Here is a 24,959-nt window from a genome sequence, read left to right as displayed (position 1 = left end):
ACAGAAGCTCCAGGCCGAGGTAAAAGTAGGTCTCTAGTGAATCCCTAGACCCGTCTCCTACACGTCATCTTCTTGAGGAGTTGCAGTGCACATGTATGTTTGTGTGTTATTATGAAGCATCTGTATGTACGTATTGAAATGATGATGTGTAGTAAGCATGCATAGAAAATTATGTGTTGGGATATAAGATTCTGTTAAGGCTATTGTTGGAAAATCGGGTTTTGAAAATGTGACGAAAAATAAATTTATGGAAAAACTAGAGTTTTAAAATTTATTTCCCAAAACAAGAACTTGGTGTGATATCTAAAGTAATAAATACTTAATCAAAATTTTACCTTTTTTATTTGTCTAGGATGAATGCTTCAAATAAGTAGTCTTCTCTACTATCATCAAGCTCAAATCTGTTGAGTGTAGGCTCGCTTCGAATCAGAAAATTTTTCACAAAGGTTACAAGTTGGGTAATTTCTTAAATTCTCTAAACTTTTGGGCCAAGTTGTAAATAAGAAAAATATCTCTATAAATTTTCTAAAATAATTTCTTCAAGGAATTTTCTCTTTACAATTTTTTAAGTGTGTGTAAATAATGACCCAATACTCTCTTTATATAGGGAGAGTTTAGATAGTTCAACTATGATTAAACTTAATCACTTTAATATTAAATTAATAAAAAACTAATAAAATAAGTATTAAATTTAATTTAATATTAAATCTATTAAAAATATTACTTTTAGAATAGTTAATCTAAAATCAAATTCTCTTGTATAATCCCGGTAGGAGTGTAATTCTTCCCACTTGAGCACGAGAGTCGTAGATCATTTGGTAACCATTGGAATTGTAACGGCCCAAATTCCAGTGGTGTCGGAACAGTAATTCGAGATCACTAAATCTAAGAAATGAGTAAAAAATATTATTAATTTAATGAAAATAAGTTAGATGTGAAGTTAGGAAAATGATTGAAATAGTGAATAATATTTTATAATAAATACTAAATAATTTGGAAGTGAAAACGAGGTATCAAGACCTCGGAATATTAAACCGATCCATAAATATTTTTATAAATATTTATGGAGTGTTATTAAGTTAGTATTAATGTTTCTTCAAGAAATTTTAAGGTTTCGGTAGTCAATTGGGTAAAAAGGACTAAATTGAATTAAGTGTAAAAATTGTGAAATGTAATTAAATAGATCTAGTAATAATTAAAGGAAGACTAAATAGGCAATTAAACACCTATTATTGGGCTGGACGCCATGTGTGTGCAAGAAATATTGAAATTAGGTGTGAACAATGGGTAAAATTGGAAAAGAAGTAAAAACTGAATGGTTAAAAATGGGATGTAATTGGAAATCTAGAGATTTCTTCAATTTTCTTCACCCTCTTCAGCTAAAAACAGCCATTGAAGAAACCTTAGAGCTGGTTTTTCATATTTTTACTGCAAATAAGTTCAAATCTTGATTATTTCTTGAATTTTTTTGTGTTTTCAGGACTTTTACAACTAGGTCCTATCATCTAATTCATTAGTTTTTGATTTCATGGTTGATTTTAAAAGTTACCATGAATAAGTACTGGAATTTTATGATGATTTAGCATGGAATTAAAGCTTTAATTTGTTTATATGCTAATTTTGTTGAAAGAATTATATAGAAAGTGAATATTGACCTAATTGTAAAAGAGCTTGAAATTAGGGATTTATGTGGAAATTCTAAATTTCAATGGTCGTGAAGTAATTTAAAATGTCTAAGGAAAGTGTTAATTGAGAAGAAAAGGTTCTATTGATAAGTTAATTAGTCAGGGACCAAATTGTGAAAATTGTAAATTTTGGGGTAAAAGTATAATTTAAAGAATTAAAGGGTATAAATTGTGAGATAAAATAAAATTTAAATGAATGCTAATTAATGAATGATTTTGCAATTACAGATCAAGAAATTGAAGTGATTCGTGGAAAAGAGAAAATAGTCAAATAATTTTCTCGAACTTCTACAACTATTGCGAATTAGCCCAGGTAAGTTCATGTGGCTAAATTTTAGTGACCATTGTTATTCTTATGAATTTTATAATGAGTTATACTATATGATTATGATAAAACCATGAACAATGTAAAAATATAAAATTGAAGAAATAATCAAATTGAATGAAACATAGGATTGAGTACTTCTGTCCAGTGACAAACGATGAATTGACGGAAAAAGACCATGGTTGGACCATGGAAACAAGTGATAAGCGATATCCGTATAAGACCATAGTTGGGCTATGGCATCGGAAAACAAGTGATAACTGATTTCCGTATAAGACCATAGCTGGGCTATGGCTTTGGATTAAAGTGACACAAGTGATCTGTATAGACCATAGTTGGGCTATGACATTGGAGAAAAGTGATAAGTCCTCCCGTGTAAGACCATATCTAGGATATGGCATCGGTATGATATATGATTCATGTAAGACCATGGTTGGGCCATGGCTTCGGAAAGTGAAACATGATCATGTGCAAGACCATAGTTTTACTATAGCAAAGTGAAGACGAAGTATTCAATTCCGTATAGTTTCTTAATTTGAAAAGAGATGGTAAACGATAAAGGGGCCCAAAAGAATGAAGTTTAGATGTGAATAATACTAAGTGAAATTGACTTGGTTTGTGAATGACAGGAGAAATTAGTGAATTGTATAATATACGGATGCTTTACCATATTTGGTAAGTTTACGTTCTAAGCCTATGAACTTATTAAGCTTTCACAAGCTTACTTGAATGTGATTGTCATGTATTGTAGATTAACATGGAGTCGAAGGATCGGATCATCACCAAGAATCACACTATCCAGACATTTTCCGGTAGTTTTTGGGTTATTATCTTTTGATTTATATGGCATGTATAAGTATTTGGTTGGATAAAGTTATAGATGGTTAAAGTATGTAAAAGGGATGACATATGTGTATGAAACTTAGTTTAATGGTTAAGTAGTAGAGTGTTAATATTAAATGCATATTATGGGCATAAATTGGTTGTTTGGTTGGTTGTAATTTGTGTATAATTGTGTTTAAGTGCAGGTAATGGATGAAAAGGGTGAGAAAAGTGGCCTAAAATGGCCTATTTTCGTCCACATGGTTAGACACACGGGCTTGTGTCTAGGCCGTGTGTGACACACGGTAAGCCCACGGGCGTGTGATATGGCTGTGTGTCCCCTGCATCCTTAAATGTGAAGTCAGGATAGTACACAAGCAAAAGGCACAGCCATGTGTCATGGTCGTGTGAAGGACACAGGTTTCAAGCATGGTCGTGTGTTAAAATCGTGTGAAAATGGCTTAAAAATAGTGAAAAATCAGTTTACTACACGGCTTAACCACATAGGCGTGTGCCCAGGCCATGTGCCCCTTTTGATGCTTAAGAATTGCAAGTTAGAATTGCCCACGGGCTGACCACACGGGCATGTGCCCTTAACTTCAAGAATTTTTTTTTAAAGTTTTCCAAAGTTACCGATTTAGTTCCAAATCACTTCTAAAGTATGTATTGGGCCACGTAGGCCCACATTAGGGACTTTATGGTAAAATTAGAAAAGTTTTGATTTGAAATGCAAAGTTATGACTCGGTTTTGTACAAATGCCAATGTATAAGTTCGACAATGCCTCGTAACTTTATTTCGGTGACGGATACGAGTTAGGGGTGTTACAGGAATGCCGCCAGCACCTCGAGCTGGTTTGGTTTCAATCAGTTTTGTTTTAGCCAGTGACGGCTTGATCGGTCCGGTCTAACCACCGGTTAGACTGTCGGCCCGATTTCACATGCCAGACTTGGTTCGACTGGTTTTTGGGTATTGGTCTCAGTTTTGGGCTCTTGTGCCCAATTTATAATCTCAGATCCAATTTTCAAATTCAATTACCCATTAGGCCAATTGTTTGGCTTGAAAATTAATTTCCAAAAATATCATATTAATTTTAATTATTTTGATTTATTTAATTTTACTTGATCAAAATTAACTTTTCCAAAAATCACTTAGATTTTTCAAATTAATTTTTTTTCTTTTATCAAATTTTCTAGTTGAATAATTCTTACGACCTCCCAATTTAATTCCACGTCGAATAAATTGACTAAATTAAATTATTTCCAAAGTTGTAGAATTTTCTTCTGATTCAAATGCAGTCTGATCAAGCTTTTGTTAAGCTAGCGGAGGGACCAATCGGGTATGTACAATTAGGCTCTAATAATTGCAATTATGTCCAGAAGCATCATTTCGATAATTTACAATTACTTAATCATAGAGTCAGTTCACAAGAAGTACCATGATTGAAGTGCATGAGTTATATATGCATGGTTAGTGACTAACTCAAGAGTTAGGTAAATCACACCATGAATGTCACAAGTGAATTAATTCACAAACGGATTCAAAATTAATTCATCTTGGGTCCAGTCCAGTGTATCATTCTGCCAATGAATACATCTATGTCTTTGCCCGTAGAGCCAACTGCTCCGATAGCCAAGACTAGCCATCTCCTTAATTGGAATTATAAACAACATAATAATCCTTCTCAATATTTGAATCAAATGCTCACTTTGATTCTTTTACGAGATTACATACTCCTTTAGATTATCTTCTGAAGTATGTTATCTTTCTCGTAGTGTAAACATTCCTATAGTGTCACTTATCATTAGTTTGAACTTAGACAATCAATGAGCTAATATTTTCTTGTCACAATTTTGCTATGCATGCAAAACATGAAAGACAGAAATATAAAAGACATAACAATGAAATATGAAATTTATCTATTCATTGTTCAAATATATAGAAAATAATTACATGTTTACTACAATAAGGGCATATTTCCCAATAGGTATGAGTGAAATCTATGTAAATGTGTAAATTATGTTAACTGACTGATGCATGACAAAGTATGGTTGGCGATAAGGGGGGTCGGATGGCGTGTTGGGATAATATGTGATATGATAATGGACCCCACGGTGGTACTTTGATGATGTCTATTGGGATAGTAAATACGAAGGCTAGTATGGAAAAATATAGTCCGTCGAGACCGTAAACACGAGGTCCACTGGGACAGTAAACACCAAAAAAGGCCAGTGTGATAGTTATATAGAAAGACCATGGCCATGACACATTCTAGAAATGGCAGATGAGCTCCTTTTGTTTACTAGGGTCTCTACGTGTCCTAGGGGCGATTATGAGTAAAACTCATGCGATACCGAGTTTAGGCAAATTCATACCGCCAAACACGAGATTTGGTATGGTGCTTTGATGGCAAACCAAACCAAGACTTTATGACAAGTTATTTGTAAAGCCTTTGTAGCAAGTTACCTAAATAGCCTATGTGGCGTATTATTTGGAAAGCCTTAGTGGAGAGGTTATTTAGGAAACCTTTGTGGCGAGTTATCTGAAAAGCTTATGTGGCTTATTATTTGGAAAACCTTAGTAGTGAGGTCATTTGGAAAGCCTGTAAAATGAATTATGTAATGCCTAAGTGACGAGTTATTAGTCTACCCTTGTGACTAGATTTGGGTATGCCTTTGCGGAATTTTCTGAAAAAGTTCTCAACAATGTGTCCAACTGACAAATCCGCCATAGTAACCCTTCAGGCCATGGAGCTTGGCATATCCGGAATTATGGGTAAAGTAAGTGTCTGCCAAACCTAAGAATTCTCATGCTATATCGATGTCATCTAAGATTCTAATGGATGTTTTAAAATATTGCATTCATTGTAATAAGTTCATTGTCTTGATCGACTTGATGACACATGGTGACTGGCCTTCTGATATTGGCCAAAGCCAATCTAAGAATTTGTATGTATATCATTCTAAGAAGTGTATCCAATTTCTATCTTCAAAGAGATTATGAAGAAGACCTGCAATGAGGTGTGAAGTCTGTGATCTACCAATCGAAGAAATGTGTATAAGGGAGGCAAGTGTAGAGGTTGGTGTCTAATGATCCCCCAAGAATTAGAAAAGTATCCGCCAAGTTTTGAAAGAAAGCCCAAAATCCTCGAGTCAAAGAATTCAACAACGTCGTTTAAAGGTAAAATTGGCTGAGACTCACCAAGTTCCATTGAACTTACAGGTGTCCATTTGTTATGCAGGTTTTTGGAATTGAACCAGTGCGCCAATAGGGACCAAGCCAGGAATGCACTAAGATGGTAGTTCGAAGAGCGATATTATGCATACAAAGGAGCATTTTTGGATATATGGCAAATAGTACTCTACTCCATGATTAAGTGGGTTTTAATAAGGTTTTAAATTATAATGTATTAAGCTACTTTCGAGAATCTGTTGTATTTAATGAACGTCTCTTTTATAATATTTTGACTTAGAAAGAATACAAATAAATAAGAAGTATTTTTAGTATGGTTTTTATCATTGTAAAATTTTTGCTAAGCATTTTGTATTGTGACATCCTATATTTGAGTTCGATAAATCAAATCGGGTATAGAACATGACAGATCATATCTCTTCTTCACTTGTTACTTTTACTTGCAAATAAAGTGATAATGCATAATTAAGTCTTTATTGTATTTTATTCCATATCACAACTAAGTCTTTATTGTTTTTTATTCCACATCACATTATATGGGTCATAATTGCATATTTTGTTGACAATAAAAAATTATTATATAATGTATAACCTATAAGTTAAAATAATTAATAATTTTGTTTTTAGTGATATTTTTATTAATTTTTAAATATATTTTATGGTATAATGAGTAATTTTTTTTTGGATTCATAACTACCCATCTAATATATATTTAATTTAAATTTATCTCACTTTAAGTTACTTATTTAAGTAATTTTTATTAGTTTAATATTTGTTAAACTAACTTTATTTGATAAATTGTTTTGATATAACAAATAAAAATATTTTTGATAAAATTTGTTTTTGAGCAAAGAAATTATTAAGTTCAAAACATAAAAATCATTTCAAGACTTCCAAACATCTCAGAAATGTTTTGAATACTTAGAAAATTTTGGACAAAGTTCAAAAACCGTTTTAAACTCTTGAAATCAATTGAAACAATTTTAAATTGATTAAAAAACTACTCCCAACAAGAAGAACCAATATTTTCCAAAAAGTATTCATATCCATACAATTTTTATCGATACCAAAGTTGCTTACGATTTTGAAATAAAAATTGAACAAATGCAGAAAGTATCGATACTTTTCAAAATATATTGATACCTATTGAATTTTATTGATACCATCTTTTTATATCGATACCACTTTTGCATTCTGACTTGATGATTTTTCAAACATTTACAAAAAATATCGATACCATTTTACCTGATATTGATAAACGGTCTTTGGTATCATTGAAAACTAACTTTAACGGTCACTAAATCAGACATTAAATGCTGCTAGTATTGATACTTGTAGAAAAAATATTGATACTTTTTGTTGCAAGTAAATTTAATGATTTAGTATTTTCATCCCTAACGGTTCTATAATTGGAAATGAATTAGAGGGTATAAATATCTGCTTCCTAAAGCCTTATAATAACAAAAAGGAATATTCAAGCAAAAAGATCAATCAAACAACCTTTGTGCCAAATATTTCCATATTTTTCTTTCATTAACTTGTGAGTTTCATTGCTATTCTATTAGCTCAAGTGTTTCTTTTTGTAAGTGAGCTTAATTTACAAACACTTTGATCTTGTAAGAATTATTTATTTATTTACTTTTTTGCATCTCTTTGAGAAAGTTTGTGTCTTAACGTTTGAGTAGAAATCTTAAGGGAATTTGTAAGATTAAACCTTATCCTCAAAAGTTATCAAATTAGTGAATTTGGGAAAATCTTTAGTTATGGAAATCTAAGGTAGTAAAATAGGCAATTGGGACCAAACCATTCTAAATTTTTGTGTCAAATTTTTATATCATTCTCTAGCATCCACAAAATTTTTAAAAGCCAACAAATTCCTTTTGACAATTTCGGTTTGATTATTTAAGTTAACAATATTGAATTTTAAATTGGACAAATTTAGATTATTAACTTTTATTATCATATCGAATTTGATCGGATTTTAATTTGAAAGGATGGAATCTATTTTTTAATTTTGGATAAAATTTAAAAGGACTATTGGTCCTTTACACATATTAGATATTAAAATCCTAATCGTATTTTGTTTCTTGTATTTAGTATGAAAGTTAATAACCTCTTGAGTATATTACATCGATAGTGATCTAACTATTAGTAAATTCTTTTTAAATACTTGACTATTAAAATTTATAAAATCGTCACTTAATTATTTATATTTTTTTTACCACCGGTCGTTAAATAGTCAATGTGAAGATAGCATGGAAACTTTTAAATTCGGCATAAAAATAAATTTAGCCCTCAACGTTTACAAATTGTGTTAATCTAGTCTTAATTATTAAAAATTTAGCCCTTAATATTTATATATTACCTTAATTTATTATATTCTTTACATGCCAACTCACAATGTGTAAATTATAAATTAGAACAAAAATATTTTTCGATTTTTTTTATATTTTATTAAATTAAATAATCTTCAACTATATTGTTTTGTCTTTTAGGTTAAATTAACGGAGTGAATAGTTTTTACTTTTGAGTAACTGAATTGGGTATTTTTTAAAAAAAATTGGGTATTTTATTTGTTGATTTTCTAATTTTTCACGGAGTCAAACGCAGGACAACATCGTAAAGGGATGGAGTGACAACACTTTAATCTCTCTTATTTATTGATGAAATCCATGATTTGATGTTAGCTCCAACAACTAATAATGTGAGTTTATTCATAACTTTATTTGAACTAGAGGTGTTCATGGTTTGAGTCGAGTTTGGTCCAAGTCCAATAAAAAATTTTAGGCCCGTTTTTTAGGCCCAAGTCTTGCCTGAAAATTGGGTCTAAAATTTTGCTCAAGCCCAGTCCGAATAAAAATAATAAAACTCGGGTTCGACCTGCCCGTATTTATTTTTATATTATTTTATATAATTTTAAAAAATATAATATATTAAAAATACTAAAAATATTAAAATAAATATTTCCCAACAAATTAAAAATAAATTAAAAAATATGTATACTTAAATAATAATAATAAAATAAGTGCAACTTGACAAACAAATGTCTCTAAAATAGTAATAAAGTTAACAATAAAAAAGAGTTATACAATATCCAAACAATAACAATAAAATAATAACAACATAATAATGAAATAGTAGCAAAATAGTGAAAAAAAGAGAAAAAAATTGCAAGAAACAATAAAAAATAGCAAGAAAATAATAATAAACAACAGTTTTTTTTTTTTACAAATTTGGGCTGGGCCGAGCTCAGTTAAAAACAATCTTACCCAAGGCCCGATCTATTTTTTAAACGAGTCTTATTTTTTGGTCAAGCCTATTTTTCGGACATATACTTTTACTCAAACATTCTCACTTTCGGGACAAGTCTTCGTTCTGGGTGGTCTAGCTCATAGATAAGTCTAATCTAAACTCTTGCTTCCCAATATGTTAAACTTATTCATTTGTCAAACTCAACTAAACGTATTGCATCTTCGGGTCCAAACATTGATGATTTCAAATATGGGTTTCATTTTTCCTTCTAATATTACGTTAAGATTCTTTATACTTGTCGAAGAGGGTAACAATAATGACAACAAAAAAAGCAACTCGCATGAATTGATGTTGAACAATTCAAGCTTAAATCTTACAAAATTGGAGAAGAATAATCTCAATCATTAAATTTTTATCTAATGGTGAAAACCAGAGCCATTAAGAGAAAAGAATAAAAAGGTAAAAATTATGATATTGGGTGTTTCTATTTTTTGATTTTTTCTATCAAATTTAGTTAATAAATTGTTTTTTTAAGCTTTTTCAATGAAAGAATCATAAAAATAATGCAATAATGGACAAAAATACATAATGTTTAAACATAGAGAGCTAATTTTTTGAGAATTAAAATTAGACCAACATAATAAATGAAAATTGAGGGTCAAAACTTTTAGTATATCAATTTTAAAAGTTGTCAAAAAAAAAAAAAAAAAGAAGAAGAAGAAGATAAAATAGAACAACGGAGTGATCTTTTGTAATTTTTCATAGTTAAATGACTAAAAAGTAAATTTACTAATAGTTGGTGACTATCAATTTAGTTTGCCCAAATCTTTTTCCCTCTTAACAAAGAATCCTAGTCCCCGGACCTCGATTCGCGTCGTTTCCAAGCCACTTCTCAAGGGTCCGCCAACTGATCTGCATCGCCCGCTCATGTGTTCCTTGGTCGACGGCGTATCAGCATCCTACATGGAGAAATTTCTATGCGACCGGTTGCTTGACCCGACACAACCCATATCCGAGCGCTTCCGAGCTCTCTTCTCCCTTCGCAACCTCAAAGGCCCTGCCCCTCGCAACGCTCTCATTCAAGGTCCATGCGCTTCCTAATTTTACATATCTCTATTCGTCTTTTTCTTTTGTTTAGTTTCTGCCTGAGGATATGTGTGTCTTTTAAGTATATATATAATTAAGTAATGCTAAACAGAAGAGTAATTACTTCAATTTTTTTAGTACTTTTTTCTGATTCCATTTGCATCATTTTATTTGGAGCCAAACTAATGTAGAAAATGCATAGATAGATGGGAATTAGTGTGACTTGATCTGGGATAAATTCTATGGTTTTGTTGCAATAATTGATTATATATTTGGAAAATCCCACAAAATAAAACGAGTAAATGGTAACTTTATCAATGAATTAATAATAGTAAAATATTCTGCTCTGTTAAGTGTTAACCATACTGAATAGTCTAATCTTTGTCGCAATCTATGTTCTTGCAGCGACAAGGGATTCATCAAATTTGTTGGCTCATGAAGCTGCATTTGCATTGGGTCAAATGCAAGATGCTGAAGCTATTCCTGCTTTGGAAGTAGTTCTAAATGATCTTTCTTTGCATCCCATCGTTCGTCATGAGGTTGGTTCATGTTACACTGTTGTTCTACGGTTATGTATTGTGTTTATATCTGTTATACAATGGCTGTTTTCCTTAAATTGTTCATATGTTATTCTGCTACAGGCAGCTGAAGCACTTGGTGCCATTGGTTTGGAGAGTAACATTCCTCTTTTGAAGAATAGTTTGGTTCTAGATCCTGCTCCAGAAGTCCGTGAAACATGCGAACTGGCTCTCCAGCGAATTGAGGAGTTAAAATCCAATGGTAGTAATGACAAATCATCCATGACAGAAAAGTCACCCTTCTTGTCAGTTGATCCTGCTGCACCAGCTTCATCTCATTCATCTGTTGATAAACTTAGGTACTCTCATTATTGGTGATGGATGCAACTTTAAATTTTCCATGTCATTGTTTAGGCTATTTAACAATGTTGTCTAATATTAAGGGAGGTGCTGTTGGATGAAGCAAGAGGCATGTATGAGAGGTATTCAGCTCTCTTTGCTCTTCGGAACCATGGTGGAGAGGAAGCTGTTTCTGCCATTATTGATTCTTTGGGGGCCAAAAGTGCTTTGTTGAAGCATGAGGTTTGACAGTGTTATTTTAATCAATGTCTTAGTCTTTATGCAACCTTAATGTGTTTCCTTTACAACCAGAGGGATCTTTATGTTTGTCAACTTGCTACAATGCAGGTTGCTTATGTCTTGGGTCAATTGCAAAATAAAGCTGCTTCAGCTGCACTTAGCAGTATACTCAGGAATGAGACTGAGCATCCAATGGTTAGACATGAAGCTGCTGAAGCTCTCGGTTCCATTGCAGGTAATGACTATGTGATGCCAATAGTCCAACATAAACTGCTTTTTCTGTGAGGGTTGATAATGCGACTTTTTTGGGCCAATTTTTGTTGTTGTCATTTGTCATAAGGGATAGGCAATAAGTACTGCTGAGCAATGAGATCTGCTCTCTTTTTTCACTTTCTTGGATTACTACTGTGGCTTATGAATATTTCATCTTTGCTGTTCTGACTTCTTGGGTTAGTCTAATTGAATTCCACATTGTGCCCATGTTGTAGATGATCAAAGTGTAGCACTTCTTGAGGAATTTGCTAGGGATCCTGAGCCCATTGTCTCACAGAGCTGTGAAGTCGCTCTTAGGATGCTGGAATTTGAGAGAGCAGGAAAATCATTTGAGGCATGTAACTTACAGTTCTAACTTAAATCAAGCATGATTGTTATTTCAAGTCTTTTATTTCTGATGATGACAATCCTAATCATTTTTGTATGCAGTTCCTCTTCATGCAAACTCCTGTGGTGCATTAGATCTGGTTAAAACATGAGCTAGGGAAAAGACAGAAGCTGAAACTCTAAAGTACAACAACATATAATCATCTTATTTGGGCAAAATTTTCTCCATTTTGCCGCAAATTACAAAATTTTCACCACAGGTAATGATTATATTGTCAGAAAAGCCAGAAGACAAATACCGAAAGAAATGAAGTTGCAAAGTTATTGTAGATGTCCCTTTTGTTTAGAACTTGAAAGAAAGGGAACAACTCAAAGCATTTGTTTCTGCTTTAGACTTTTGAAAACCAGTTTGTTGAAAAATGAAGTCAAAACTGTGATGTGGTGACAGAGGCTTAGCTAGCGAGTGAGGAAGATGAAGTCAGAACTATGATATTTTGTTTGCAAAACTCCATTTTCCTGTGTTAGGGAATGATGAACCTTCTATCTTAGTTTTGCTTTGTGTTTTCTTGGCTGACATTGAGTCTTTGGGGGTGTTTTTCTTTGCATGTTGTCATGTTGATGTAGCTGCATGGTTGTTCTTAGGCCATTTTTTCTTATGGTTCCAGCTGTTTTGGTTGGCTTTAGACTTTTTGGGTTGATTGATATAATTCCATGTTTGCAGTTAATGGCTGATGCATACATACATTTATCTATATATTATATCGCATATCTGTGAACTCTAGCTTATGAATGGTATATATAATATAAATTGTTGTGTGGTGTGGAAAGCTTTTCATATGCGTAAAATTCGCAAGGAAATAACGTGTATTGGTGACAATAAACATTGAATCAGACCCTTTTACCGACCAAAAAAAAGACCCCAAAGAGAATGAAATAAATCTGGTAATCATATAACTTGGAAGTGAATAATTATATAAACAAAGATAAAGATTGTTATTAATAGAGTAATTTTATAGACAGGAGTTTAGGCAGAAGAGCACTAAGCAGGTAAATCAAAGTCAAATTTACAGGTTCCAAACACGAACAAAAGCTAAAGAATCTCCTGCTGCTTCATCTTCTCTCAACGAGAAAAGCAGCCACTAGTATTTCATTACTTGATTTTCTTTTGACCCTCACTTTAGCTTTAAAATTTTCTGTTCATAGATCATACTCTCTCTTCAGATAGATATTATATAAAATTACTCATAATGAATCTTCAAAAATGTTGATAGGTCGTGTGGCAATTAGAGGAGCGCCCACAAAGCGACAAAGTCAAAGGGCAGCATTTCCAAGGTGCGGCGATCGGCGGACTATTTTAGATAAGAAAAATGAAAAGCTTTGTACTAAAAATCATCTAAAACGCTACCAGATACCTAACTTCTTGTATGAAATAAATGAGAAGGGCTAGTCTAATGTAAACTTGCATGCAAACACTTGGTGTCATAAAATAGCACTTCATTGATATTCAGTTTGAATCAAATTGGATAGAGAATCGATTTAGAAAATGGTATTGAATCGATTAGATTAAGAATTAATATGAATCAGTTAAATAAATTTTCTTTTAAATATTTTTTATTTTTATTTTTTAATTAAACTAGTTGGACGGCAAACTGATAACTTAAATAGTTCATCAACAATTCAATTTTAAAAACATTGATTTAATCTTTTAAAAAGATGTATTTAATAATCCTTATGGAACTCTATTCTTTTTCGATAAAAGTATCATGGAGGCCTTTATACTGAGAGTCAGATTGTATTTTGCTCTCTCTACTCAAAAAATGGACAAATTAGTCCCTATACGTTAGATCAAACAACAAACTAGTCTTTCTGTTAAAAATTCATTCATTTTTATTGTTAAGAATGAGGTACATGTGACATGCTATGTATAATTGTTTAGTTATTTTGTCAGTCACGTCAATTTTTAATAGTATAAATGAATGAAATTTTCAACAAAAAAAATCAATTTGCTCTTTTGATCTAACGTATAAGGATTAATTTACCTATTTTTTGAATAAATGAGATAAAATACAATTTAACTCCTAATACAAGGACTCCATTAAATATTTACCTTTTTTATTATTTTTTTCAAATAAATATAAAGCAGTCTAAATAATATAGTAAATTGGTCTAACCCATTAAAATAATAAACCCTTATTGCATAAACCATTATTAAATGTCTCCATTGACACCCCACATGATGACCATCAATGTCCCCCCATTCACACTTCTTATAAGACTACCCCCTTTTGTTGTGCCCCTTAAGGATCTCCTCTCCCCCTACCCTAAACCCCAAAACCCGATTTTTTTTGGCACTATTTCCTAGTGTACTCGTGTGGTTTGGCAAATTTTTAACATATTTATATCACTTGTCCCTGATCTCCAGCTATTTCTCTACATTTTGTTTTCTTTTCTGTTTTATCCCAAACTTGTTCACTTGCCATGGCATCATCTGGTAGTACTGCCACAGGACCTGGTTCCCCTTGCGGTGCATGCAAGTTTCTGAGACGAAAATGTGCCACAGACTGTATATTTGCACCTTACTTTAGTTCAGAACATGGCCCTGCAAGGTTTGCAGCCATTCACAAAGTGTTTGGTGCTAGCAATGTCTCCAAATTATTGTCGCACATCCCAGCTCATGATCGTTGTGAGGCGGTTGTCACCATTGCTTATGAAGCTCAAGCAAGGATTAGAGACCCTGTTTATGGTTGTGTTGCTCATATTTTCGCCTTGCAACAACAGGTAAAATTATGGAAGCTCCCATTTGATCATCTCTTAACAGTTTAACAAACATATGCAACCATTTTTTTATAGGTGGAATTCCTGCAAGCTCAATTAATGCAAGTCAAGGCTCAACTAGCTCAAAATGCCATGAATTCAAATCACATCAACGGTACTCAGTACTGGCAAGGACACCTTTCTGGTTTATTCCCTTCATTTCTGTCTTATCCAAGCAGCTCCAACAATCCAATTTCCCCACAAAGCTCTCTTGATTCGGTTGAAGTTGAACTCCACACAGCTGACAACATGAATATGCAAGAAATACAAAGCTTACAAGACTTTTCTTTCCATGGTTATCCTAATAAGACACCATGTGATAGTGATTTGGGTGAGCTTCAAGCAATTGCCCTTAGAATGATGAGAAACTGATCATGGAGTTTCATGCTGATGTTCTTTTTTTTTTTTCCCCAAAACAACTATGTATATAAAATTTAAGCCTCACCCAAATCTTGATTTCCAATAAAAAATAAACTAGAACAAAAAAGTTAAGCCCCAACACAGGGTTGATCTTCAGGTTTACAACCTGTCCACCATTGTAGACATTAATCAAAGAATCATGTTTGCAAGCTCATCACATCCCATTTATAATTTTGCAAAACAAAGAACATGTAAGCTAAGCTAAGTTGGCATAGAGATCACTTTTGTTTCTATTTCTTGCATTACAACAACTATAAACAGGAAAAAAAAAAAACTAAGCTGAAAATTGCATTTGTTGGACTCCATTACTTCCACTTAAAAAAAGAAGAAAAAAAATGGTATAGTAATTATTCCAATGATGATTATTTAAATTGGAGGTGATTGATGATTAGTTGAAAGTGAGCTCAATGAAAGGGGAAAAGAATAGCTGTGACATTAAAGAAACAAAAGAAAGGACAGAACTTAACTGAACTGGATGTATAAAATATGATTAAAAACTTTGAAAAGAAGCAAAAAAAAAAGATAGTATGGTCTGTTTCTTTGACAGTCTTGTTCTTAAAGAACAAAACCCCATGTTATAAATATATTTTTATATTTTTCTTTGTTGAGAGTTAGACAGTGACAAACACTTCCAACTCTGATCTTTGTCAAAAGATCAGTGAAAAAGAGTTTTGATTATTGAGGTTAATTTGTTTTTTTTTCCTAATTATTATTATGATGGAATTAAGTATTAATTAAAAGAATTAATGAACAGTATATGGTGGATACTACTGCCTTTATTTTTATTTAGTTCCCATACAAAATTTGAGCTTTTAACATTAATCTCATTATAAGTTGTTTTTTTATACAATGTTTAAAATTATTTATAGTCTCTCCACAATCTTTAAATAAGAGGATAATGCGCTTTAACACATTCGAACCCACGTCCTTCTATATTGACAACAATATTAATACCAATCAAAGAAAAATATTGTTGTATGAAGTTCGTGGGTTTGATTTAATAGGATAAATTTTAAAAGTATGAAGTTCGTTTTAATATTATACATGAATTATTATGTTTGTTTATTTTATATATAAAATTTTGGTTTAATTTAATTTTCATAAATCAATAACATAATTATTGATATAATAATATTTGACCAAAATTCATATGTAATTTTGAGATTTATATTTATTAATTATGTTATAATCACAATTATAATTAATATATTTGCATAGTTGTAAGCGAATTAATTAGCATAAAGCACAAATGGAATCATAATTACGATCAGTATAATTATGACCAGATTAGAATTAGTCATTATAATGCGAAACAAATGTATTGGTAATTGAAATATATTTGAATTTAGACTAAACTATAAATTGATAAATGAAATATATTAGAATCTAGACTAGACCCACACGTGTTAGGATTTAAACCAAAATATATATAGACTAAGAATTCAGTCATGATATTTACACATAATGTAACTTGAACTTAAAATTTCAAAATTCCCAAGACTCTGTAGTATTTAGAGGTGTGCATGGTCGGGCTGGGCCGGGCTCAATTAAAAATTTAGGCCTGGACCTGAAAAATGGACCTAAAATTTTGCCCAAGCCCAATTCGGATAAAAATGTTAAAACCCGAGCCCAGACCAGCCCGCCCATATTAATTTTATATAATTTAAAATATATATAATACATCAAAATACTAAAAACATCAAAATAAATATTTCTCAACAAATTGAAAATAAATTTTAAAAAATATGTATACTTAAATAACACTAAGATAGATGCAACTTAACGAGCAAATGACTCTAAAATAGAAACAAAATTAACAAATATCTTTAAAATAATAACAAAATTAACAATAAAATAAGTTTTATACAATATCCAAACAATAACAACAAAATAGTAGCAACATAATAGTAAAATGGTAGCAAAATGGGGAGAAAAAAATAAGAAAATAATGTTAAAAAACAAAAAAATAGATTTTTTTGTCATTTAGTGAATTCGGATCGGGCCCGAGCCAAAAATGCCTTACCCGAGGCCTGGCCCGTCTTTTTTTTTGTCCAAGCCCATTTTTTGGGCATATATTTTTGCCCAAACCCTCCCACATTTCGGGCGGGCCTTTGGGCCGGGCCGGGTGGCTCAACCTATGAACAGGTCTAGTAGCATTTTAGGTTACAATGTTGAAGAAATAAATAAGGCTTTGGGTTGAAAATAAACAATGTCAAAAGAGTTAAGTCGGGAAGTCTTGAGTATGACTCCTATTTCAGTCAAATTTGAGAAATAATCTTTGAGTTAAACTTTATTTATTTGTTTCAATCAAACCCTAATTAGTCTAGATTATTTTATTATTATTTGACCTATGAATTTAGCCTATAAATAGGCTCTTTTACAACCTTAGAAAATACACCCATTAGAGATTAGAACTCATAACACATTTAGAGAATTTTGTGTTTATGTTTTGACGGTTCTTTGTTTTCGGGTTTTAGTTTTTATCTCCATCTTTTGTACTCTTCGTTCTTTTGCCATTATAGTAAAATTATTTTTGCCTGTGGTTTTTTATCCTCTTTGGAGGGGTTTTTTCATGTTAAATTTGTGTGTTGAATTTCCCAATTTATTTTGCTATTTTTTTACTTGTTGCGTAATCAGGTCGATCCTAACAAGTTGTATTAAAGCTAGTTCAATTTTCATAGATCAACCCATTCAGAGATGACAACAACAAGGTCTGAAATTGAGAAGTTTGATGGTGAGACAAATTTCAATGTGTGGCAAGTTCGGATGATGGCAATTCTAGTTCAAACTGGCTTGAAAAAGATTGTTACCAGGAAAAAGCTTGAGAATCTAAATCAAACAGAATGGGAAGAGCTTGATGAAAAGGCCTTGTCTGCAATCCAGTTGTGCCTCGTAAATACGGTATTGCATGAGGTATTGATAGAGAAGACCTCACCCGCCTTGTGGAAAAGGTTAGAAACTCTTTATGCGACTAAGTCTTTGGCTAACCGTTTAGTGTTGAAACAATGTCTATTTACGTTTTGCATGAACGAAGATGAGCTTCTTAGAGATCACATCAGTTAATTCATTACTCTTTTAAATAATTTAAAGAATGTTGAGGTTCATATTGACGATGAATATCAGGCTATGCTATTATTGTGCTCTTTACCCCCTTCATACAAGTCTTTCAGTGAGACCCTGATTTATGGCAGAGACAAACTCTCGTTCGAAGATGTGAAGGCTCATTTGTTGAGTAGAGACAAACTCGACAATAAGTTTGGTTTGGATAGCAAGACAGATAGGCAAGCTTCAGCATCAAAAAAATGAGACAAAAGGTGTTGCTATTGTAAAAAGTTATGTCACGTCAAAGCAGATTGTTATAAACTGCAAAATAAAAGAGCTGTTGAGAGTAACGAGAAAGATGCAGCTGGTGCTAATTTGGCCAATTAAACCAGTGATGATTTCTTGTTAGTGTCAACGAGCGATAACTCTAATAAGGTAATTGGTACTGGTACTATTAAAATTAGGATACACGATGAGATGATTAGGAGACTCTCAGATGTCAGGTATATGCATGATTTACGAAAGAATCCCATGTCCTTGAGTATATTAGACTTGAAAGGATGCAAAATCAACATCGAGTAGAGCGACATTAAAGTATCTCGCGGAGTTTTTATTTTGTTAAAAGGTAAAAGAACCGGCAGTCTTTATATTCTGGAAGGTTCTATAGTGACCGGTGAAATCGGACGTCCCTCATCCGTTACGAAGTCAAAGTCAACTCATTTGGAGCGGAGGCAACTTGGTCATAGGAGGGAAAAAGGTATGACCGTTTCATTTAAGAGAGGTTCTCTTTTGGATGCAGGTTTTGAAAAGTTAGGGCACTGTGTTCGTGAAAATCAGACTCAAGTTAGTTTTAATTTGGTAGTGTACAAGTCAAAGGCTAAAAGTCTTCCAATTTTTAAGCACATATTCGAATCAATTAATTTTCTGCATAGTTCAAGATACACCCATGACGAGCTTTGGCAAAGATGGCATTGTGGAAATATGAGTCAATGTGGAGATTTGTTGAGTATGACTCATATTTTAGTCAAATTTGAGAAATAACCTTTCAGTTACATTCTGTTTATTTGTTTCAATCAAACTCTGATTAGTGTAGATTATTTTATTATTATTTGACCTATGAATTTAGCCTATAAATAGGCTCTTTTACAACCTTAGAAAATGCACCCATTAGAGATTAGAACTCATAACACATTTAGAGAATTTTGTGTTTATGTTTTGAGGGTTCTTTGTTTTCGAGTTTTCGGGGTTTAGTTTTTATCTCCATCTTTTATACTCTTCGTTCTTTTGCCATTATAGTAAAATTATCTTTGCTCGTGGTTTTTTATCCTCTTTGAAGGGGTTTTTCCACGTTAAATTTGTGTGTTCAATTTCGCAATTTATTCCGCTATTTTTTTTTTACTTGTTGCTTAATCGGGTCGATCCCAACAAGAAGAAAAGGAAAAAAAATTATAAGACTAAACAAAATACCTTTAACATGTAGGTGAATTTAATAATATTTTTGGTGCATCTTGTTTTAATAGGAAACAAAAAAAAAATAGGAAAGATATTAAGGAACTAGTTGTTGGTGAAAGGGGCTTTCAATTATCTATCTTTGATTTGGGTATTATTAATAGGATTCAAAAAATTATTAAATAAGCTAAAGACACTTAGAGAGATGAGTAAGGCTTTGGGCATCCACTTTAATGTTACTAGAAATGGCATCATTAGTTGCTTTAGAATGATGGAAGAGGAAGACTTGTGTAACAACCCGTTTCTAGTGGTGTTGGAAACGATAGTTTCGAAACCTTATTTCTGATGTTCGAGTCCATAAATATTGAATAGTATAAAGGTTAATTAAAGTTTGGTCCATTAATTTTGCCAAATAGATAGTTAATTAAGGTACAATGACTAAATTGTAAAAATAGTAAAAGTTAATCGCTATAACTTTTTAACTAACTGAAGGACCAATTGAGCAATTGGACCCTTTTTAAGTCGCCAAACGGTGGTGGATAAAAATAAGCATCCACCAATTTTTCTAATTATGCTTATAGAAGATTAATTAAGTTTTAATAAAAATATAATAAAAAAAGCCAAAACATTTCTCTTCTTTATCTTCTTCAACCGTAACAAAAAGAAGAAACTTTGGGGTACAAAGCTTCAAACTTTCGGTTAAAGATTGGTGAGTTCAATTTACTCTTTTTCTTGTGATTTTTATGTTTTTGAGGTCGTGGAAACTTGATTTAGCTCATCCGTGTACCAATTTGTAAAACTATTAAAGTTTCTAAAAGTTTTCATGTAACGACCCATAAGACAGAGGTGTTGAAAAGTGTGGTTTCTGGACCATATTTTCGTAAACCAAATTTGTAAATATTTTTATTAAATATTTACGAAATTATGTTGGAAGTGAATTGAATTTTAGATAGTTAATTTTGCTGAATTGGTGCTTAATTTTATTATGGGAGCTAAATTGTGTAGATGATAAAAGTGGGAAGTATTATTAAAATATAAAGTAAAACAAAGCTAAGGGATTTATAATGCAATTATACATATGTCTTTATAGTAGTGGACGGTCATGAGTAAAGTTATTATGTATGTATGTTATATATATTATAATTAACATTATTATAAGTTATAAAATTTTATCATAATAAAAAAAAGGGAAACGATGAAATGAAAATGAGATGGGAATAAAATGAAAACAAAAAATATAGTGGGAGAGAAAGAGAAACAAATTTTAGATTTTCGTTTCTTGCTTGTGTAAGGTGGAGAAGAAAAACAATAGGGTGAACGAATTAGGGTTTTTTATTTTTCAAGGTTCAATTGATTAGTCAATTTAGTTTATTTTTTTGTAATTTTTATATTTTTGGAATCCTGATACCATAAGCTAGTCAACCCATGTATTATTTTTTAGTACTGCTTAAGATTTTAGATGATACCATTGTTGAGTAGCTTCTTGTTCAATTGAGCTTAATTGAATCAATGAAGATTATAAAAACTCAATTGTGTATATTTGAGAAATATATGTATTTTTAAATGCATGAATTGAATATAAATATATATTAGGATACTATGGTTGTTATTCATTTGAATAAATTTGTATATATATATGTTAAGAATAAATGTGGATTGGAAACATTGGTTGGTATTAAAATATGAAACGAAAACCATATTAACTGTTCAGACTAAGTCGGAGGCATGCCATAGTATAGGAAGAGTTCAGGGTTATTTCGATTACAAGTCGATGAGACATTGAATGCCAATGTACTTTGATTAAATCAATGAGACACTGGGTGTAGGGGTGAGTAAAATCCGATTCGATTCGAAAAACTCGATAAAAAATTCAAATTTTGAATTAAATAGTTCGAGTTATTTGAGTTAATCAAGTTATTCGGATCAACTCGAATAAAAAATTAAGTTTTTCGGTTTAACTCGAATATGAATTACACAATTCGAGTTATCCGAAAATCTGAATAAGAAAAGACAAAACTACGTAGTTTTGATAAATGTTTACTTTATTAAAAGTTAAAATTCAAAATAATTAAGTTAAAAGGTAAAACTAAGTCGTTTTGATAAATGTTTACTCATTAAGTTAAAAAGACTAAATCATTATATTATTCATGTAGTTAAATAATCTTGTACTTCATCTACTAGTTAAAAATCGGTCCATCTAAACACAACATTAAGTATAAATAATAGGATTCGTTAACTCGACTCGATTTGACTCGAAATTTTTTGACTCAATTCGATTCGATTCGAAAAAATTTCAAATTGAGTTCGGTTGCTAAAATAGGATTTGTCAACTCGACTAACTCAAAAATTTTTGACTCGATTCGACTCGACTCGATCGAATACTCACCCCTAACTAGGTGTCAACTCATTATAGCACTGGGCGCAACTATTTGCTTTGGATTTATCTAATGAGGCACTGGATGCCAAATTGGTGTGTTGGTTGGGTCCATCTATCCGTTCGAGTTCAAGTCGTGTTAATAGAGAAAATAAATGGTAATTTGAATTATTAAATTAATATGGAAAATATTATTAAAGTGAAAATGCTATTAAAATAGAAAGTGATGGGAATTAAATGTGTTTTTGGAAATCAAATGGGAAATGGATATGCATGAGTTGAGTTTGCCATGTAATGGTATTTGTAAAATATTTAAAGTAAAATAATGTTTGTATGGGTTTGTAGATATTAATATAAGTTTATCAAATTTTTTTTTGAGTATGTAAATGTATTTATATTTTGCTTTAATGTTCGGATTATAGAAAAATCACTGAGTTACTCAGCGTACGGTTTTATTTTATGTACGCAGGTTAGGTACTATCCGGTTCACTCGTCAACTTGGTATCTAGCGAAAATACCGTACTTGAGTGTTGGTGATGTTTTGTTTTGATTTTTGGCATGTACCTAGGAAGTCTTTTAAGACTTTAAAACTCATTTTGTATTTAATGGTCATTTAGTGATTTGGTTGGAATTATATAAGAGTTATGTGTTCATATATGTAGTAGAAATATATTTATATATATATATATATATATATTAGATATGGTATGTTTTGAACAATGATTTTATGTGATGCAACTTTAGATAGTATGAAGTTAGACAAGATACTTATATATGATATTAGGGTTTGGTCTGAACATGTCTTGGTTTGGTGAACTATTCATTGGATATTTGATAGAAGTCTTATTGTGGCATTTGAAATATGGTAAGTTAGAGATATGCATGGTGTTTGAATATGTGAATTTTGAATGCTATTAGTTAATGTGAAATGTGAGATTGATTTGAATATTGAATTATGGTGTCAATAAGGGCACATTGGTTAGACATTAAGTGTTTAAATAGATGATATTATTGTTTTTTGCTTGCTAGGTAAATATGGCATGGTATAAACTCTTTAAAGATGAAATTTTACCATTTGGATATTAGGTATCGATATTTTGGCATCTGGTATCGGTACGTAAACATATAAGCAGTTGTATCGATTTTTATTTAAGTATCGAAACTTTTTCATAAAATATCAATACCCTAAAATAATTACCGATACCATTTCTTTACAAAAAAAACAAAATCAAATTTTGGTATCGATTTTTAGTGAGGTATCGATTTGGTATCAGTACCACCTATGAATTTTAAATATTGACCTTTAACTTTCATAATTTTTCAATTCTAACTTTCTATATGATTGTATTGTGTAATTAGGTCCATGTAGAATTCTAGATTATAATATGTTTGAATATATATGTATATATAGACTAATGATAATTAATTGGATTTTCTTTTAATAAGTTAAGTTTTGGTTGATTGTTAAATTATGTTGTAACATCTTATTACTCGGGTTCGGTGACTGGGTTGAGTAAGGGTGTTACATTCCATTGATGATTTCTTGATGAAATTGGTGTTGAATGGCTAGGTTTTAAGCTTAGATATGAAAAAAGATTAGTTTGTACAGTGAAAATTGTTAGTTTTGAATCTAAGGATTAAAGTGTATAAATTTCAAAATTGGTGTAAAATTTCTATATTTATAGATAGTAGAGGGCGTTAGAAGGATGTTATTGAGATCTGTTTCAAAATCGAAGCTCAAATTTGAAAGTTATGACAATTTTGATTTTAAGGATTAAATTGAATAAAATTCAAAACTTTAGGGGAATGCAAATAATGAAGTTGAACTGACATATGCTTATAATAGGATGATATAAGATGTGTGAAATAGATAAATTGATTGAATTATTATTTAGATTAGGATTTGAGCTAAACCGAGGATAATTGAGGAAAAGAAAAAAATATCGATTAGTCCTTTCAAGTCAACTCGTTTGCTGATTTAATCAAGTAAGTTCATATGGTGTGATTGTGTTTAAATTTTTATGTATTTGAAAATTATGAATGTATGTATGTTTAATTAAAATTTGGAATGTTTACAATTTAGTACAAAAGGTGAGATTTGGATTAAATTGTAAAGAAATATATATGAGCTTATATTGAAATTTCCTTGATGAACTTAGTAAAGGTCTTGTACACATGGGTATGGATTGATTATCGATGATTATCGAGATCCAACATTTTTTGCGGACTCGAAGATACATCTGACATAGGTTTAGCTCGGACGAGTAACTTGATGTCGTTTTAAAGGTTTAGCCCGAAAGGGTAACCTGAGACAAATATATATTCAGCTTGGATGAGCAACAGATGTGATGAGTACTAGCGTATTTGAGTTTGTTTACTAAGTTTCATCGGGCGATAAAAATGAAACGAAATGAGGAATCGAGATGACATGTAATATGTTTAATGCTCAAATGAAGTATTGATGAATGATTTGAATATAAAGCTTTCGTATACATATATGAATACCCTATTCATGATTGAAATAAGATTGAATTGGTGATTTAAAATATATGAATTGGTACGTTACATACTTGACATATTACATGATTGATTATGTACTAAAGCTCACCTTGTTGTTGTGGTTGCTGTGTTAGGCAAACTTTGCCAAATTAATTAGTTTGATATGCTAAATTGTAAATTAAGGTAAGTGTTGGGAAAATCTCTGTCTAAAAATGATTTTCTTGCACAACGGAAAATTTAAAATTTGAAAACTGGCATGATTTGTGATATTTATAGCAATAAACTTTAACCAAATTTGTACATG

At 31.4% G+C, this 24,959-nt stretch overlaps 2 protein-coding genes across 3 annotated transcripts; both read left to right on the top strand.

The window, feature by feature from the left end:
* The first annotated feature begins 9,951 nt into the window (after window positions 1-9,951).
* Window positions 9,952-13,601, top strand: LOC108451839 (deoxyhypusine hydroxylase). Of its 2 annotated transcripts, XR_008286092.1 has the most exons (8): window positions 10,054-10,358; window positions 10,766-10,899; window positions 11,002-11,237; window positions 11,322-11,460; window positions 11,566-11,692; window positions 11,946-12,064; window positions 12,160-12,317; window positions 13,329-13,601. XR_008286092.1 is itself a non-coding variant. In XM_017749565.2 (7 exons), exons 1-7 carry the CDS (start codon window positions 10,202-10,204, stop codon window positions 12,190-12,192), a joined length of 945 nt encoding a protein of 314 aa, XP_017605054.1. In that variant the 5' UTR covers window positions 9,952-10,201; the 3' UTR covers window positions 12,193-12,782. The 2 variants fall into 2 exon arrangements, 1 of the variants encoding a protein (XP_017605054.1); XM_017749565.2 differs by lacking the exon at window positions 13,329-13,601 and having other exon boundaries at window positions 9,952-10,358; window positions 12,160-12,782.
* Window positions 13,602-14,535: 934 nt separating this feature from the next.
* Window positions 14,536-15,243, top strand: LOC108487165 (LOB domain-containing protein 16-like). Its single transcript, XM_017791434.2, has 2 exons — window positions 14,536-14,835; window positions 14,908-15,243. The coding sequence occupies exons 1-2, from the start codon at window positions 14,536-14,538 to the stop codon at window positions 15,241-15,243; spliced, it is 636 nt and encodes a 211-aa protein (XP_017646923.1).
* Window positions 15,244-24,959: the final 9,716 nt, after the last annotated feature.

The sequence above is a fragment of the Gossypium arboreum genome, chromosome 7 (assembly GCF_025698485.1).
Source record: "Gossypium arboreum isolate Shixiya-1 chromosome 7, ASM2569848v2, whole genome shotgun sequence".
Taxonomy (NCBI): domain Eukaryota; kingdom Viridiplantae; phylum Streptophyta; class Magnoliopsida; order Malvales; family Malvaceae; genus Gossypium; species Gossypium arboreum.
This window is presented reverse-complemented; position numbering and strand designations above follow the sequence as displayed.